General features: G+C 39.5%; 2 protein-coding genes across 5 annotated transcripts in view; both read right to left on the bottom strand.

Annotated features, from left to right (window-relative positions):
* Positions 1-6,359: 6,359 nt before the first annotated feature.
* mlnr (motilin receptor) lies at positions 6,360-9,939 on the bottom strand. The gene is made up of 2 exons (XM_085245050.1): positions 9,174-9,939; positions 6,360-6,667 (listed from the first exon to the last, which is right to left on the bottom strand). Exons 1-2 carry the CDS (start codon positions 9,937-9,939, stop codon positions 6,360-6,362), a joined length of 1,074 nt encoding a protein of 357 aa, XP_085101176.1.
* Positions 9,940-13,227: 3,288 nt separating this feature from the next.
* Positions 13,228-18,041, bottom strand: part of fndc3a (fibronectin type III domain containing 3A) — a 47,019-nt gene continuing 42,205 nt past the window's right edge. For all 4 annotated transcript variants that reach the window (XM_085244018.1, XM_085244015.1, XM_085244016.1 and 1 more), the window contains 2 exons: positions 16,694-16,818; positions 13,228-15,740 (listed from right to left, as the gene is read on the bottom strand). In XM_085244018.1, the coding sequence (XP_085100144.1) occupies positions 15,417-15,740; positions 16,694-16,818 (449 nt within the window). In that variant the 3' untranslated portion in view covers positions 13,228-15,416. The remainder of the gene's footprint in view (positions 15,741-16,693; positions 16,819-18,041) is intronic.

The raw sequence follows: 18,041 nt of genomic DNA, 5'->3' as shown, positions 1-18,041 counted from the left end.
TATTCAGCATTTCACTGTAATGATGACAATAAATTGAATCTAATCTAATTTGCATAAGAGTTAACATCATACATATATCTCTTTGGTTTTTCATTTATATTATATCATTTCATTTTATTCCTGGAATCATATGTTTTTATTATTAGACTTTAATACTCAGTGGTGTCACATACTCCTCTCTTCAGATGCACTGTTGAAGTTTCTAAATCCCACCCCTGGGCCATCTACCACATCTACCGCTGCTGCCTCCACTTCAGCAGCACAACCCACCAGTGATGCAGCATCAGCAGCACAACCCAGCTGCCGCAGCTGCTATTACAAATGAAGCAGATATCCCAAAATAAATTTTGCTATGGACATACTAATAGATGTTTTATTCAAAGAAATGAACTTACCATTTAGTTCCAGAAGGCGACAGCTTTAATCTTGGGGGACAATCGTTTGCTTTTGCCACATGGCAGCTAAGAGTTGCTGTGACAAGGCAGCCAAACTGTACGTTTCAATCCTTTACGTCACAACAGCAGCAGATTATCTGCCAAATGAGTAAACTTATTTATTTACTCTTTTAGATCATAAATATAGTTTTTTCTTGAAAATGGAGTACATGCACTATTTTATTGGCGAGAATTACCCATTTAAAGCCTTTATTTTGAAGACAACGTTGTCACGGATGTGGTGTTGTTTTTCTTTATTTTGATGTGGTTAAGCTGCGCTGGTAATCAGGTGGGTGGTATGTATTTTTGCTGTGCATAAGAAACATGTTTGGGTAGAGTTCAGTTCCTTGCTGTAGGTGGTTCTCCCACAGTATCCTGACAAATGTCTCATTAAACCACATGCACTTTTTCACATTGCTATTTAATGGTTGCTTCATTTGGTGTAAATATCCTGCAGGGTCTCTAAAAGTTAACTTGACAACTAATTAGAACAATGTGACAAACTTGAAAACAAATTTTAATATCTTTAATTAAAAGGGTGGTGTTTGGGGGTCATTTCTAGCTTTAAATGTGGACATTTGTAATTCGTTCAACGTGTTTGCATATCTTGTGTTTTCTTGACAATGCGAAGAATTACCATTTCTTTTTTCTATAATGTAAGTCACAGATACTCACATCTAGTAACTTCATTTTTAGTCTGTTGGCTCATTTGGAGTCTTATAAAATATATAGAAGTAACTCTACTATCCTGTCTGTGGCCTGAATGAAGACAGGTCAGTCACTCAAAGGGTTCACACTGTTGAACTGTAAATGCTTTATGGGAATTTCGCGCTTTTTTTTGGCCATGCAAAATTTGATACATGATATGAAACTCATGGCCATTGTCACTCATTCTGTTTTTGTGAAGTGTAATGGATAGATGGTTTTAGAGTTTAGATATATCTTTATGTTCAGCTGTCAAATAGTCAAAATCCAGTTTGACGAGTTGTAGAATTGTTAGAATTATGCATCTGTCATTGATTCAGGTGTGCAGAGCTTTCTAAATTAACTGTAAAGACATAAAGAAGAATGGAACAATTGAAAAATAAATGAAAGTTTATTTAAAGTTATTATTTTATTTGTACTTTTAAAACCATGTATTGTTAAACAATAAACATGAAAATGTTTCTTATATTTATGCGTTGCGTATAAGCTGTGTAATGTGACACTATAGCCTGTACAAAACTCGTCCCACAAGCCTGTAACATCATTTATCTTGTCCCTGCATCACTATCATGCACAAGGGATATATAGAAGTTTTCCATAATTAGTTATGGTATTGTTTATATTTACAAAAAGAGTAATAAGCACTCCGACCACACTAACCTCCACCGAGGCAGCTCACTCTTTAGGCAGTATCTACTTTTTAAGGGAACAGTATTACATTCATTGGGTTTTCGTTCACACGTTTGGCTTTTGTTATTTGCATTGTTGAAACTCTATTTCAATATGCATGACATCACTTTGAGTACAATAATTTTATTAGTTCTTATTTATGTAGAGATGGTACATTTGCAGCATTCATTTCATTGTTATTAGAACTGGTTACTGTAATGTACATAACAAAGTCACAATAAAATAATGTGATATTTAGAATCCACATATATAATTTCCTATATGCCTGCGTATTGTCAAAACAAACAATGGCATAAAATAGCTCTATATAGCATTACTATCACTTTGACCTTCAGATCAATATTTTGGCCTTGAAAATCAAAGGTCAAGCATGACATGATATTTTAAATCTTTATATAGCACTTCACTTTATTTTAAAAATAACCCCTTTGTAAACTCATTTTGTCTATGCGCTATTTACCAATCTAAACAAGGATGTTAAGAGATCATAAAGAGCACATACAAATATCAGCAATCACTTTTTGACCACTCAAATCCTCAGCATATCCCTTTTCCTTCCCCTCCTCTTGATGCATTCATAGTCCAGATATAGTGCAAGTTGCAATCACAGTATTGAAACATCTAACTAACTCCAGAAGAGGAGCATCTGTAGTTGTTTAGACATTACACCTTTTTTAACTAATTTCTAATGCAACTTTTCATACAGCTCAAAAATCAGCAAGAGAGGAAGTTGAGAAATTATTTTCAAAGATAAATAATGCTTAGTAAAGGAGTCTTGCGTGTAATGTTCTGAGTCAGCTTCGAATTTTTAAATAAGATACTGAATCTGATGCGTTGCAGACTGTTTTTGCAATATGTCTTGTAAAACAAGAAATTCAGAGGTTGCATGAAAATGCTGTGCAGTTTAGTACAGGCTGGTTAGTTTGCTATATTGTGATTGAGTTTAAAGTACTGCATTATGTTTGACTACTTACATCTAGTGTGCTATTATTAGGTTACATCAAGGGTGGCAGGAGACATCTCTTTATATTTAAGGAGATGATGCTGATTAGATTCACCCTCTTAATTCTACTTTTTATATGAGTTTTATAGTAGTGTAGGGGGTGGAAATAGTTGATATATTGGCCTATTTTTTTATTTTGTTTAATTAGTTAAAGCCACAAATGTCAGAGTAGCAGCACAGGTCAGCTGATCACAGCATGTACACAAAAATCTACTGGAGCTCACAAAGCAAACTGGTATGTGACTTATTCCTAAATAATTATTTTCCTTACATTGCACGGCTCCGTCTGATCTTAAGGTTATCACACCTGCTAAATCCCACATTAACCCCTGAGCCCCAGGAACATCAGTGCAGTTTGTTAAAGTAAATGATACTATTTTGCAGCACCATAAAGTGGGCTGAATTAGATTTTCTGGCATATTTCACACCCGTGCTCTAAAGTCTCTCAGTTGACCAAATGTTGAATACTTTTTAGACACTTAAATAGACATCAAGTCCATAAGTCTATAAAATTGCAGCCTCTAAACTGCAGGAAACTACCCTAATTTGTAGAAAGAAGGAGAGTATTGACTCTTCTGTATGGAACATGGCTCATTACACAGTGGTGGCTGTTTACAAAAGGCTTTAGAAGATGAGGTGATTAGTAAATTAAGGTTCGTTATCACTGTCATTAAAGCGTCGTGGGAGTGCTTGGTGGTTTGTAAAAGGGAAAGTCGTATTTGTGTTTGTTGTGTTACTGTCACCCAGCTGTGACAACAAGAGCACGAGGGTAGCACTGCCACCCGTCTGACTCGTCATGGCAGCAAAACATGATTGTGAATGGTTGAATTACCCGAGCCATTTCAGGCTTTTATGTTCACACAAGATAAAATGACTAACACCCCCAAATACTGTTGGTCACCAAATTCCCTCGGCTCTCCATTATAGCAGCTTTCAGAGAGAACATTTTTTGGGTACAGATGATTGACCTCACAGCCAGCTTGGGGTGGCAAAAGCTTTCTCTTTGGGGAGGTGCATGGAGAAAAAGAGATGGCATTAGAGAGCAGTCTACCTAGGAAGAACGCCAGAAGGAAAGATAATGAGCCCCTGCAGGCTTTGTGGAAAGACTAGTCCTGCAGACCCTGCTCCTAAATAATCTCCATTTTTGCACAGCTTTCCTGCAAAGGTCAGTAGGCATAGGGAGCCAAACAGGAAGTGAATGCATTGCTGATAATTTGTGGAAATGAGGTAAAAAGGGAAGCTGATAAAGATTTCTTACAGGGCGAAGGTGGAAACCAGGAGCCCTTAACTCAAACAACATTGTTTATGTAGTTTAGAACCATCTAAATCTCAGGAAATTGCTGGAAATTGCATATAGCTTTCACACACTGTCTGTCTGAAGAGCAGTATATTCTGGCTCCCCCTTCTGGTGAAAACTACCTTAAATGATGTCTGTCACTGGTATCATGAAATTGCAAATTACAAATGAGGCAGATTCCCCTTACAGCATGCAACATCGAGTTTTACCTTTCATCAGGGGTTGCTCTGGTTTCCTCTGACAGTCCAAAGATATAGATGATAGCTTAATTTGTCATTCTAAATTGAAAATAGATGTTTAAAATATACTTGAGTGTTCTGTTAAATTACTGGTCCTTACCTTTTACCATTTGAGACAGAAAAATGCATTTAGGCTGCTGTAATTCGTTATTACCAGGATGCCCTAAAAACCCCCTGAAAAGCCATCAGCTGATCCAAAATGCTACAGCAAGAGTACTGACAGGGAGTAGAAAGAGAGAGCATATTTCTCCTATATTGGCTCCGTGTTAAGTCCAGAATCAATTTTAAAATCCTGATCCTCCTCACATACAAGGTCTTGAATAATCAGGCCCCATCTTATCTTAATGACCTCATAGTACCATATCACCCCATTAGAGCATATGATCTAATTTCTACTTAAAGATGAAATGTCAGGTATTATTCTGTATTAACCATTCAGACAAATCCCTACTTACATATTTGCACAATGTTCGAGGTTTGCTGATGAAGTAGACATCGCAGCCTTAAAAGTGGAATCAGAACAAAGAAATTGTATATGTCTGTGAGTGATTTGAGGCGGTGTAAAGAACACCACAGGGAGGTGTTGACAGCTCCAAACAAACCACTCACATCTACTCTCTTCATTATCAGTAAAGAAAATAACCGACAGAGGAGCTGCGCCTCTTGTTGATCTTTCCCCAGGTGATGGCACGATGGTCTGTGCGATATAAGGTCGTTCAGCTTCAGCTCCTCTGGTTAAAAGATGAATGGTTCTCTGAAAAAAAAAGTGTCATGGGGATGAGTCAGCCCACAGCGACTATGTCTCTTTGTATTTGTACAAACCGAGGGCCGATGATTCATAGGCAAAATCATGACAGTTCCTTTTAGAGAACAAGATGTATGATAGACAGAGCTAAGAATAAAAATGGGTTTATTTTATGCTTAAGACATTGTTCAGGTTGAAATATATAACTTTGACATTACCTTTCTTTCCACAGAGTATGAGGTACAAAAGTGTGCCATTTCTAATCCAAAACCCCAAGAAGAATTGTACAATGTGCCAAGATTATGCAAGTGGAAGCAATAAAAGCAATAAGCTCCGCTACTGCTGACAACCTAATATCTTTTTTCCTCTTTGAAATGCACTTAGAGCAGCCATTACTTTGAATATGGTGATGTGGGGACATTGCCTGCCAGTGTAAATCTAACTCAGGGTCCATTTAATATAATAGCCACGTCATCTTACATGTGATGACCGGCACGTACACAGACCCAAAGCCTCCAGACTCAGGTGGTATCACACACACAGACAGCAAGTGCCCCATTTTCATACTAATCTGCTTTTATCGAATGTATGCTCCATTAACACACACACACACACACTCCATACACAATGTCAGATCTGCTCATCTAATAGCCCTCAGCTAATAGGTTTCATTTTTTGTGTTTTTGTTGTTTTTTGTTGTTGTTTTTTTATTAAGATAACAGTTACTCACCATTGATTAAACAAATCTTACAGCAGACTATAGTTAGCTACAATTAAAAATTTCACATGAACATTCAGATGTGGCAACCTTCATTGGTCATTAACAAAGAGAGATTACTCGGTACTTGTGAGCTGAAATGATGTGTGTAATAAAGAGCTAGAAAAACGTGTAGCAGCGCACAATGCAGAGGTAAATACTTCTGCATGAGGGGCGTATGACTAAGGCAGGAAGACTGCAAATGGACTGTAAATTGACAAAAATGATAATGCGACATGGCAGAACATCATCATCGTGTGTCCGTGAACAGAATGTCATTGAGAAGTAAGAAATGTGATTTTTGCATTGAAGCGCAGCGGAGCGCTCAGCCCTGTCACCCCCTGCCTCCACCATGGAAAAAAAACAGAGCATTTCTCCTCTACAAGCCTTCTCGACTCCTAACCCCCTGAACTTTAAAGAGACCTGCAGATTCCCCCCTGGCAGTGAAGTCAAACAAGCTTGTGAGTGCTCATTATGTGTTGACTCCTCTCAGACCCCTGTAAGGCTTTCATTCAGGGTGGAGATGTGATCTATTACGCAGAGCTGTCTCTGGCCACCGCGGGTTTGCCTGGGCCGCTGGTGCAGCAGGAAGAGCCGCTTGGCCGCGGCCCTGTACTTCCGAGACATCAGGTTATAGACGACGGGGTCGATGGAGGCGCTAAGGTAGCAGAGAACCATGGAGGCCATGTTGAAGTTCTGGCTCAGCATGGCTGTTTCGTAGTCGTCCACCTGGGCGAAAAGGTTTCTGCCGATGTGGTACGGCAGCCAGCAGATGATGAAGGCCAGCACCACCACCACTGAGAGGGAAAGTTTGGAGGGATAAATTAGTTTCATAAAAGTTATATAAGCAGACAGGTATCGCTGGCACTAAGGGACTGTCTCCTATTACAGTTATTTTTAGCTGACTGTGGACTCCTTTAAAAACCAGTTAAAAACATTTTGTTGATGTTATACTGATTTATTTTACACTAATTTATATACAGCTGTCTAACTTCCTGTTTTGTCCTGATGATGAGGTTAATACGCAGGCAAGCGTTAATGACTGCCTGCAGATAAGATTTGCCATAACATTACTGAAGCATTATGGGTCTCCATAAGTCTCAGCACATAACCGAGCGTTCCAGACGAGTGTTGTAAAACATTGCTTTAGATATGCATCCAGTGTTTCTTTAGTAAAAAATAAGGCAATAAAAAAGCACACTGGCACATTATCTGTTTTGGTATCCGGGTGGGTAGAGAGTTTCAGTGTTTATTAGTTAATTATTTTTACAGATATGCCTCCGTTTGTTTTCTGATTCCTGCCCAATACACAAGAGACATGAAGATATTAGCAGGTATGAATAAACTCCTTGAATATTTGTGAATGAATGAGCAAAACTTAAATATGTGATTGGAAAAGGGGGAAAAAAAACCCATCTTTAGTTCTAAAAATAGTAAAATTCTCATAACACTCAGCTACTCTGCTTCATTGTGTGGGAGTAGTTGGATCAGATTTTATGAATGGCAGCAATCATTTCAGATTGGTGCACTGATATATCTGACGTGTTACAGCAAAGCCTTTTTTTCAGAAGACCAAAATAGAAATAGTACATACAAATATAGAAAACTCGTGTGGCAAAAAAAGCATCCAACTTACTTGGAGTAATTAAATTGTGTTCATGTTGAGCTCATTTATAACGAGAAGCTGATTAAGAAAATTGGTTTTCGGGATCTTTAAGTATTCTCAGATCTGTGGTCTACGCTTACCCTTGACATTTGTTAATGACCAGCGGCAATTACAGCTAAATCAAAAGAGCTTCTCTCCTTCTTCCCTGAAGTGACTGGAGACTGTAATTGGCTCCAACAATGAAGTCACATTTTTACGTAAGCAGGCCAATTAGAGCGCATATGCAGCAGAAAGCTTTGCCGAGAAGAAAACACGCCACACATCCAGCAAAGAGCAAAGTCAGAAACAGTGGGTGAGGTAATCACTGAGTCACCAGTATTGATCACGAAGCCCCTGCAGAATAAATTACTATAAACTTGTAATGGTGGAGCAATTTCTGTGAAGACCGTGATTGTTTGTTCAATAATAAAAATAGAAGCGGATGTAGCTCACATCGGCCTAAATATTCCTAAATTAACAATGACAGTTATCCATAAATGTAAGACATTAATTGTAGATTTAGTGTGAGACTCCTGAGATGTTAAAAAATGAAAAAAAAACCTTGCATGGAATTTTCCAATAAGGCTGATTCATGCAGGTCCCTCATGGTGACAGTCCAATTTGGGATTCAGTGGATACAAATGGCATTGTGTTTGATGACGTGAGCTCTGCACAGTGTATGCTCAGCTAATGAACTGCATTTATATCCTAATACATACACCATGATTAAACATTTAGTTAATGTGGACAGGCCTGGCCCGGGTCTTTAACTGTAAAACAGTTTCCTGCACAGTCTACCAGAACTGCAAATTAAAGCAAATATATTTGCAGTGGCAGGACGTGATTAGCTCCAGACAAAATAGAGTAATTAACCAGCTGGTATCAACAGCAGCACACATGGAACCAGCTTTTTATTGATCAAGACAGAAGTAAAACAAGAGCAAATGATATATTTTTAAGGTGAAACTACTGGCTTTTAAATCAGTTCACCGACATGTGCGGCAAATGCTGTGGCAAAGGCAGTGCAGGAAAGGAGAAAACCTGAATTCAGACTTGTCCAATGTGTCTGCTGTTTGGCCTCAGCAGCAATAAAAAGGGAGACTGATGATATAAACTGATGCCTTCCTGAAAAAAGTGTTGGGTTTTTTTTTGTTTTCTTGTCTGTTCTGAAAGGTTACACTGAATTTGGAAAAAAGAGCAGCTCCCTCCTCCTGTAATCAGCTGTAAAATCAACAAAAAGTTAAGGAGCTGGTCTCATTTAAATGAATTTAGGTGTTTTTAAATGATTTGGAGACAGTTACTTCAGGCTGTTTTGCCCTGTTGTTGGCTCTAGACAATGATTTTTACATGTTTCGTAATTGAAATTCAAACACCTTTATATACTATTGCAGATAAAGCAGAATATGAAGATCATGGAATACATTAAATGCCACCGTTTTGTGCGAAATCAGTGATAATTATTATTTAAACGTTTATCTGCAGATGGCAAATGTGAGACTGAGTCACAGTGCTGGAACAGGTGGCTGTCTAATTCTTAAAAATCTCTCTGATGTACAAAATGTGACACTTTTAGAACCTGTAAAAATGTGCGTGCTCTGCTGGGATTCAGCATACCAGAGATATATACTTTCTGCATTGATGCAAATGTTCTTACTCACCCAGGATCTTGACTGTTTGTCTGTGTGGCCTCTCTCGGGCCAGTGCACAGGGGCCTTGCAGGTCATTTTTGCTCTTCCATAACTTGCACCCGATGGAGCCGTAGAGAAAGATGAGGCAGAGCATTGGGCAGAAAAAGTATGTGGTGGACACCCAGAGCATGATGTGCAGCTTTCCCGAGATGATGGCGTAGTTGGTGTGCTTGCACTGCCCCGTGTTGTAATCTGGGTGTGTTTCGTTGTCATACTCGACCCCTACCAAGAAGAGCGTGGGAGCTGCAGAGACCAAGGCGAAACCCCACAGGGCAAAGATGATGTACTGGACCCTGCGTCTGGTCACCACCGCCTTGCTTCGGAGGGGGAAGCTGATGGCCAGATAGCGTTCGACGCTCAGTGCCGTGATGTGAAGGATCGTGGCCGAAGTGCAGCCCTCAAAGATGTAGTGATATAAGCGGCACACGACTTCCCCAAAAAGCCAGGGCACATACTTCCACAGGCGGTACAGATCAAATGGCAGGCACAGGAAGATGATGAGGTCAGAAACTGCCATGCTGGATAGATAGAGGTTGGTGGTAGTCTTCATGTCCTTGAAGCGCTGGATGATGAGGATGGTCATGGTATTGCCTGTCACCCCGACAATGAAAATAAGGATGCAGATGACAGTGACAGGGATGAGGGTGGAGGTGGGGAACAGGGAACCCTCGTAGTGGTGGTCATCTATGTTGTCCATGTCCTCTGCTCCACCAGCATGAGGTCTTGACCAGGGCATGCCAATTTCATTAGGTGCTGGCACAGTAAAGATCAAAAATCTGGTTTCAGGGACCCACTGACAAGACAAAAATGACATATTAAAGAACCAAACCAAATGCCGTAGACTTTTCATTACTGCAGACATAATATGAATACTGAATTTGGATAAATCATAAATAAACTCACTGCACATAATAAAAATGCCACAACGACACTTGATGGTAATGAAAATGCAGACTGATTTCAAGCATTGCACCACATGTCAATGAAAAATATAAAACTAAACTCTAACAAAAATAAATACAAGATTTACGCAAAACAACATAATAAATAAAGCACTGCAGGTTATAGTAAGTCATGCAAACCAACTAGTACGATGCATTAAACCTTAAAAGGAAACTTAATGGTGTAAAATAGATTTTTGCTGGTGCTGGTACCTCGCAAATGGAGAGATCTTTCAAAGTTGAAACTTTTTGCAGTCCCTGTTGTGGTTCTGTGTGAGCCGAAGGAGAGCAGCGGTGGCAGGAGGTTTGCATTGAAGTGGCAGAGCCTGTCCTGGTGCTCAATAACTGGTTGAGCTGTGAGAGATGAAGAAAGGAGCTCCTCCTCCACAGCACCCTCAGGAGTCCAGGAGTAACAGCATGGGTGTCTGTTGTTTGTGTGTCTGTGCCTGGGTAATCTTTATAATCAAATGACAACAGGACAGATGATGGTAAAAGGCAAAAGACGGAGGATGATATTATTCTGGATTGAACATAAACCCACAAGACATAAACATATAAAAATTGCTCTTAATTCAGTGATTCATGCGACAGTCAGTGTGCGTTTGCTGAGCTGTTTGGAAGTAGTGACTGAAAAATATGTTCTTTATCTGCTCCGCTGTCCACCAGCCCCATCTTTCTCTGAGTTAGGTATCATCTCAGGCTTGTTCTAACAAACCTTAAACTTCAACAACGAAGGTGAAGAAGGGACAGCGAAGGGTTTTTCTTCTTTGACTTTTCTGCTTAGTTAGGATTTTTAATAGAAGAATCAAAAGTTTAACTTGGGGTGACCTCCAGAGGGTATTGACCTCAGTTCTTGACTCCACGTCCCACTAATCCATAAGGTTTAGAGACCGTTTCAAGGCTTTGGAGAGTGCTGATAAGTATGAATATTAGAAAACTGCTACCTCTATGTGAATTGAACTGTCCTGATTCTTGTGGAAAATTACATTCCAGAAGTTAATTGCAGACATGAGAGCAGAGGGGTACTTTCACTTCCTGAAACACCGGTTTTCTGATATTTCTTCCAAGCTAACATTTATCCCAACGCTGCTTCGCTCTGTTGGTTCACAGCCACCACATCCATTACAACTCGACGAACCTTTCAGAAAAGAGACACACTGACACAAGGGTGTATTTGTGTGTTTACACTGAGCTGGCCCATGACCAGATGAACCAGTCGGACCTAAGAAAGGGTCAGTGTGAAGCTCTCTCCTCTATCATTGTTTGCGCTGTCACAGGGAGGCCTCGTTTGCTTGTTTTGAAAGGGTTTCCAATCCATCTTTCAACAGCAGCCAATGTTGTCCACAATGCGGCAACCGAGATGAGTAAGCACGCTTTCGCCTTCATTAATTACGCCATTTTTAGTTGTATTGTTTAGGTAGGTTTGTGCAGAGAACAAAAAGTCCCCCATGTCCACAACTTCACACACTACACTGAGCTTCAGTGTCCCTATTATTATATTTTATGATGTTTTATACGATAGAATTATAAACATAAAAAAATCAGGACGTTGAAGAATGTTAATAAACTTGTAATCTTTTAATCTTTTTAATATTTTCTGTTTTTATATTTAGCTGTAAATACCGTCGCCAACCATTTCATTAGAGATGTTAACATCTAATCAGCCAATCACATGCCACAATCTCAATGCATTTTGGCACTGAGGTGCTAAAGTTCAAACTGAGTATCTGAATAGGGGAGAAATGTGATTTTAGTGGTTGAAATGTGGCATTATTGTTGCCGCCAGATGAGCTGGTCTGTATTTTAAAAACTGCTGGTCTACTGGAATTTTCTCACACAATTACGTCTGGGGTTTACAGAGGATGATAAAAGAAAGAGAAGAGGGTATAAGCAGTGAGTTGCAGCTCTCTGGGCAAAATGCCTTGTCAGAGGTCAGAGGAGAATGGCCAGACTGCTTCTAGCTGACAGGAAGGCCACAGTAAGTCAAATAATCACTTACTACAGCTAAAGTATGCAGAAAAACATCCCTGAATGCACAGCGTGTCACATCTTGAAGGAGATGGGCTACAGCAGCTAAGAATAGAAAAGCTACAATTTACAAAGACTCACAAAGCTGGACGATAAAAGGCTAGAAAAACATCGAATGGTGACGTTTTAGTTTCTGCTGCAACATTCAGGTCAGAATTTGTGCTATGGTGTGGGGAATGTTTTCGTGGCATATTTTGAGTTCCTTAGTGCCAAGTGAGAATCTTTTAAATGCCACAGCCCACCAGAGGTTCACTGATGAGCACACCCTTTTCTTTATAACCACAGTGTAGCTGTAATCTTCTAATGGCTGTTTCCACAGAGACAATGTGCCATGTCACAAACCTCAAACAACCCGAATCTGGTTTTGTGAATGTGAAAAGGAGTTTGTGTACTCAAATTGCCTCACAGTCACCAGACCCCAATTTAATAAAGCTCCTTTGGGATGCATTGAAATAGGAGATCCAACAAATCTGCACCAACTGTGTGATGATGTTAGAATGGGCCAAAATCTCACGAGGATTGTTTCCAGCATTTTGTTGGATCGATGCCACTAAGAATTCAGGCAGTTCAAGGCAAAAGGAGGAGTCTGAACTGTTATTTCGACTGATCGCTCACTCACAAGGTGTTGCTACAGTGGATGGATCCAGGTTTGTTTGGGCTTTTTTCTTTTTGTCCTTTCTGATGCAACCCTCCTAGGGATTGGTGTGTCATCCAGGCCTCTAACCAGTGAATATATTAACCACTACACTATTCAGCCACTAAGGAGGGTATAGCAATCTAAATATAGTCCCTTATAGCTTTTCCCATAATTCTGCTTCTTTTTTGAATGTGGCTAGAACAGCATTGAAATTTAGATTTTCACCCTTACCACCAGAGAAGCAGCAGTTCTTTACTGATCAAATTTTTATAACCATCAGGAGATATAAAGAAGGGTGTTGAGGTGCTCTTTCCCTCCCTCAAACACAAGCCAGTCGTTCAGAAACAAGTGCTGCCAAAGTCATGTTGTGCACAAATAGGTAATCAAACACTCACATGTACAAACTTGAAGCAGGACAAAGAATTATAAATCTTTTATTGTGCATGGATCCTTTGTAGATATCATGACTATACAGATACACTTTAGATACATATCTATGATTATACATTTTTCCCATAACGAACATTGTAAAGTGATATGTCTGGTAGTATGTATAGTATAACAAATTTTCATTTTGGAATGTACGGTGTATGAGGTAACTGCAAACATTAAAATTACATAAAAATGGTCTGTTTTGTGCATATTTTACTCATTTTTGTAGCATTTTGTTAATCTCCCCAGCCAAAGGTAGTAAGCCCCCGGGTGAAGAGGTGTTAAAATGGCACGCTTTGCAATTGCTATCAAAAATAGGAATTTTGAATCTTTTTTCTTCTTCTTTTTTAAATGACAAAGAGGAGACATTTGCAGAATGTCTTAAGGACCAAATCATGTAATTATCCAGGATGTTTTGCAAGGTACCTGCATTTCATTTTGAAAGTTGCAACAGCAGTTATCTGCCCAAAACCAATCACTAGACTCTACAGCCAGATTACCACTGAAAACTCAGCTTAGCAACCTGTTAGAAATACTTAACACACAGAGAAAAGGCAAATTTAGATTCACAGGAAGTACATAACACATTTTGTTTCAGCTTTCAATGATTCATGACAGGATTTTTTTCTTCTTTTAATGTTCTGGAGAGTATTAACTTATATTACTTCAATATCATAAAAAAATATACTTCACACATGTATGACTTGAAAAAACAGAAACCAAAATAAATTTAATACATACAACTACTTTCCATTTCTCTCATGATTATACATGTTTACTAAACACCAAATGAATTTTGCAAAAGTAAAATGAAACACATTGTAGTGTTTTCTAACACTAAAAGAAAACCATAGGAACTGAAGAGAAATTAAGAAAAAAAAAAAAAATCTCCCAAAGTTTTTTTCCTCTCCAATTAAGGCCTCTGAAACAACTTGTGATATTTTTCCCTCTGGTTTTCTTTTTTTAAATCCTTTTTTTATTTATTTATTTATTTTTTTTTCATTTTTGCTGATTAGCTGTTTCAGTGACATGTCATGTGATTCAACAACTTTTAAAAACACCCAAAACACATGAAGGGCTTTCACAATCTCAAAGTGTGTTCTATAAAATGCATCACAAGACCAAGACGCAGTCAGTCTAGGTTTTCTTTCACTAAGGTGCAAAATCAATTACCGGGGAGAACGAAATAAAACAGAACATACGAGAAAGCATACATTTTTTGTGCTGAACAACAATATCTCAGAGTAAAGCAGCTGCATGATTGTAAAAACAAGCTACAGTATAACTATATGATAGTAAAAATAATTAGAATTCACTGTTAGTTTGGTTTTTGTTTTCTAACTTTATACTGAGCATTTTTTTCCCCCTCAAACTTACAGATCTTCACTGTACAAAAATATACTAACATTTCTCCAGTCATTTTTGCATCCTTAAACATTCTTAAACATCAAAAAGGTTGGAAAGTGCTAAATGAACGTCCTACTAATGTGAACAAGGTTAACTCTTCAGATTCTTCTTTCCCTAGACTTCTCGAACAAACTCCAGCATGGGGAATCACGTCCCTTCGTGTGGCCCTGAGGCATTCCCAGCCGTGTACTGCAGTGGCACTAACTACATACAGTAAACACATCTGGACACACCTCACTGTGCAAACACTGGCCCACCAGGTCCCAGGATCAAATAGCACATAGGTTTACACCTACAGACTATTTTTGGAACACATCTATCAAAAAACTGTTTCTTACTGGACACTTAAATGGAAATATAAATGACTATTTCTATACATTTTTATATATATTCGCCACTTCTCCCCAGCCCTTCCCCAAAGCAAACCCTATCCCTATGCTTTCTGAGTTCCTTTTGCACAGGAAGCTAATCGTGATGGATTAGGCATTTGGACTCAACAGATACCACAACCTTGGAGCGGGGAGACAGAGGAAGGAGAGTCAGGAAGGTATCACAGGTGCCAAATGAGACGTTACATCCTCAATTTATAACTTCCATTTAGCGCCCACTCACCCGCCCATCCTCCTGCTGCGCCCCAGTTCGGCTAATGCAATTACTCCGTTGAAACTGGAGAATAGTAAGTACAAAATAAAGAATACAAAACAACAGAGAGACAGAGGGGCAGGGAAGAGTAAAGCTATAACCCTGAAGCTGGGGGGTGCAGACTGCTCATTTAATGACAAAATATTGGATGACAAAAGCGATGAGGATGGCGATGACGGCAAAAACCATGAGGATGAGGAAAGCGCACTGCTCGTCGCTCAGGCTCTGTCTGGCTCGGGTGGACTCTGTGCCGATCCTGGATCCTGAGCTGACCGCGCTGCTGGCCAGCGCCGCATCATTCCGCTGGGAGGAGAGGGTCACCGTGGGGCTGTAGGGACCGCTCAGCTCCGGGGCGTCCTGGCACTGCCTGATAGCACATACTCGGAAACGATAGTCACTGTTGGGCTGCAGGTTCTGAACATGGAAGGTTGTGGCAGAGCCTTTGTAAGCCTGAGAACAGGAGAGAGGAAGAGATTAAAAATAGTATATAAAATTATAGAAAACATGAAGCAAGAAGCTGTACTGAACAATGAAGATGAAAATTCATCTTTCTTACTGCTTCTGAGTAACTTCAGTGACAGAAATAATGAAAATACACTTGTATCTCTTTTAACTTTTATTATTTTTCCAGTTGACAGAGTATTTTTGATTCTTTTCATTAGACTTGTCCTGTTTTTTCGCCTTGGAAGACGTGGAAAGCCATCTGCCTCAGCCGTCTGTCCAGCTGACACACCCACAAGTTTTTAGAGGACCTCGTGAACCTGATCTGCTTGGTTGCCGTAGTGACACTTTCTTTGATTCTCTTTAATGAGTGAACAAACGTTTCATTTGAAGCCTAAACTTTAATTAAGCCCACCACATAAAATCAAAATTAAAAACAATTGCACACAAAATTACAGGAGGAGGATATGAGCAGTGTTATTTAAATACTGGATGTCAAACTAGCAGTGATACAAAAATTACTTTCTTAAATATGGGCTTTGAATCCAAGCCACCAAGACTGACAAAGAGGGAAACAAAGGGGGATGGTAGCCATATATTTCAGCGTCCCGATTCAATTGCCATATACGATTTGGTGAGATTAGCATAAGCCTGCAGAGACCATTATTTCATGTTAACATGGCCACAGGCCATTGAGAGGGATGAATGTGGTGGCAGGGGTTAGACACCTGGTATACCTCATGGATCAATGACCTTTGCATAATGGGCAATTTAAAGCCAGCGGTGAGTAATACAGAGTGCTGCAAAGCCACAGCAAAAGCATCAAGGCCCTGGGATCCATCTGTATCCCACTCTGCATAGAAAAAGGCCACTGTGATGAATGGTGGGTCACATGAAGGTAACACAGAAGGACATAAAACACAAAGGAGGGGTACAAAACCTTAACACGACAACATCTGTACCTGTTTAAAATCTGAATTTCCTATCATACACTGCAAGCTGTAGATTACTGGGTCCCCCTTCATAGGCGGCAGGGCCTCCCACGTGACTTCGCAGGAGTTATCATCCAGACGCTCCACTTTAGGGGCTGGAGGGTGAAGTTGGAAATGAAAGAGGGAAAAAAATGAGCTGTGATGAAGACAAGCAATACAGGCGACTACTTATTTAACTGCTTTAAAATAGACTAATAGAAATGTAAAAAAAAAAACCCACAAAAAACCCAACTACAAAAAAACAACAAAACATCACTGACAGCATTAGAAAGGTACACACATGCAACACCCTCTGCATCAAAAAAAATTAGGCCAGTGCTAAAATATCAAACACTGCAGTCAATCCACATGGACTCCCATGTTAAATGGCCAGATTTAGAGCATTTAAATACATGTTTAGAGCCTGACACAGTTTCCCCTTGATGGCAACTTTAATGTGAGTGAAATATCTAACCAATAATCAATAAATGCAGTGTTGCTGTGTGCCTGTCCAAGAAGTCTGCAACAAATTGCACTTGAGTTTTGAAGATTAAAATCTGGTATTTTATTAGTGTGTTACTTAACACTAGTTAGCAGCCATGTGTGTTTGCAATTAGCACAGTTTATAACAGTAGCCTGCTTTGCAAACTGATCCAAGTCCTCCCTCAGGTCCAAACACGGTCAATTCTGGCTACTCAACATCTAAAACGCTACCGGTGGTTATATCCAGGCTAAAATGGCTTCATTTAAACACAGGTAAACTGAACTGCTATTTATCTTAGATTCCCTTTGAAGGGTGGTACATTACTGCAATGGAGATGTGTAAAAAGGCTTCTCTGGATTAAAGTAACCAAAACACCATTTGAAGTGAACCCCGCATAATGCATATTCTGCAAAATAACGGGATGTAGCTTTGTTGACAAAATAGTAAGAGACATCAAAGTTCCCAAACACTTTTCAAACATGAAGTAAACTCCCACTTTGAATGCGAGCTTTGGGGGATTTCTGAAAATGGAACTTCTTCAGACACTCCTAGCTTTAATACAAGAGTACTTGCTTTTATATGAACAGTGACTCAAGCCGATGGATAAAAAAAAAAAGTGCATTTTAGAGAACTTAATGTGATTGTTCCCCCATTAGCAGAGTACCTAACTGTGAGTCACGCTGTTCCTTAGGTAGGTGGCAATTTGAGCAAAAACAATAAAAAAATACGTGGTTGTACTGGACTGGTTGAAAGTGGCCTGGTAATGCGTGAAGAGATGGAGCGGCAAGTAGCATTTTAGTCTTTTGTGCCTTTGTGATATCAGACGTTAAACTCAATGCTGAAATGGCTTGTCTA

The sequence above is a fragment of the Mchenga conophoros genome, linkage group LG14 (genome assembly GCF_057382185.1).
Source record: "Mchenga conophoros isolate Kocher_MC1m ecotype Shallow Benthic linkage group LG14, M_conophoros_male_GT1.1, whole genome shotgun sequence".
Lineage (NCBI taxonomy): Eukaryota > Metazoa > Chordata > Actinopteri > Cichliformes > Cichlidae > Mchenga > Mchenga conophoros.
The sequence above is the reverse complement of the archived record's forward strand: the minus strand, read 5'-3'. Positions and strand labels throughout refer to the sequence as shown.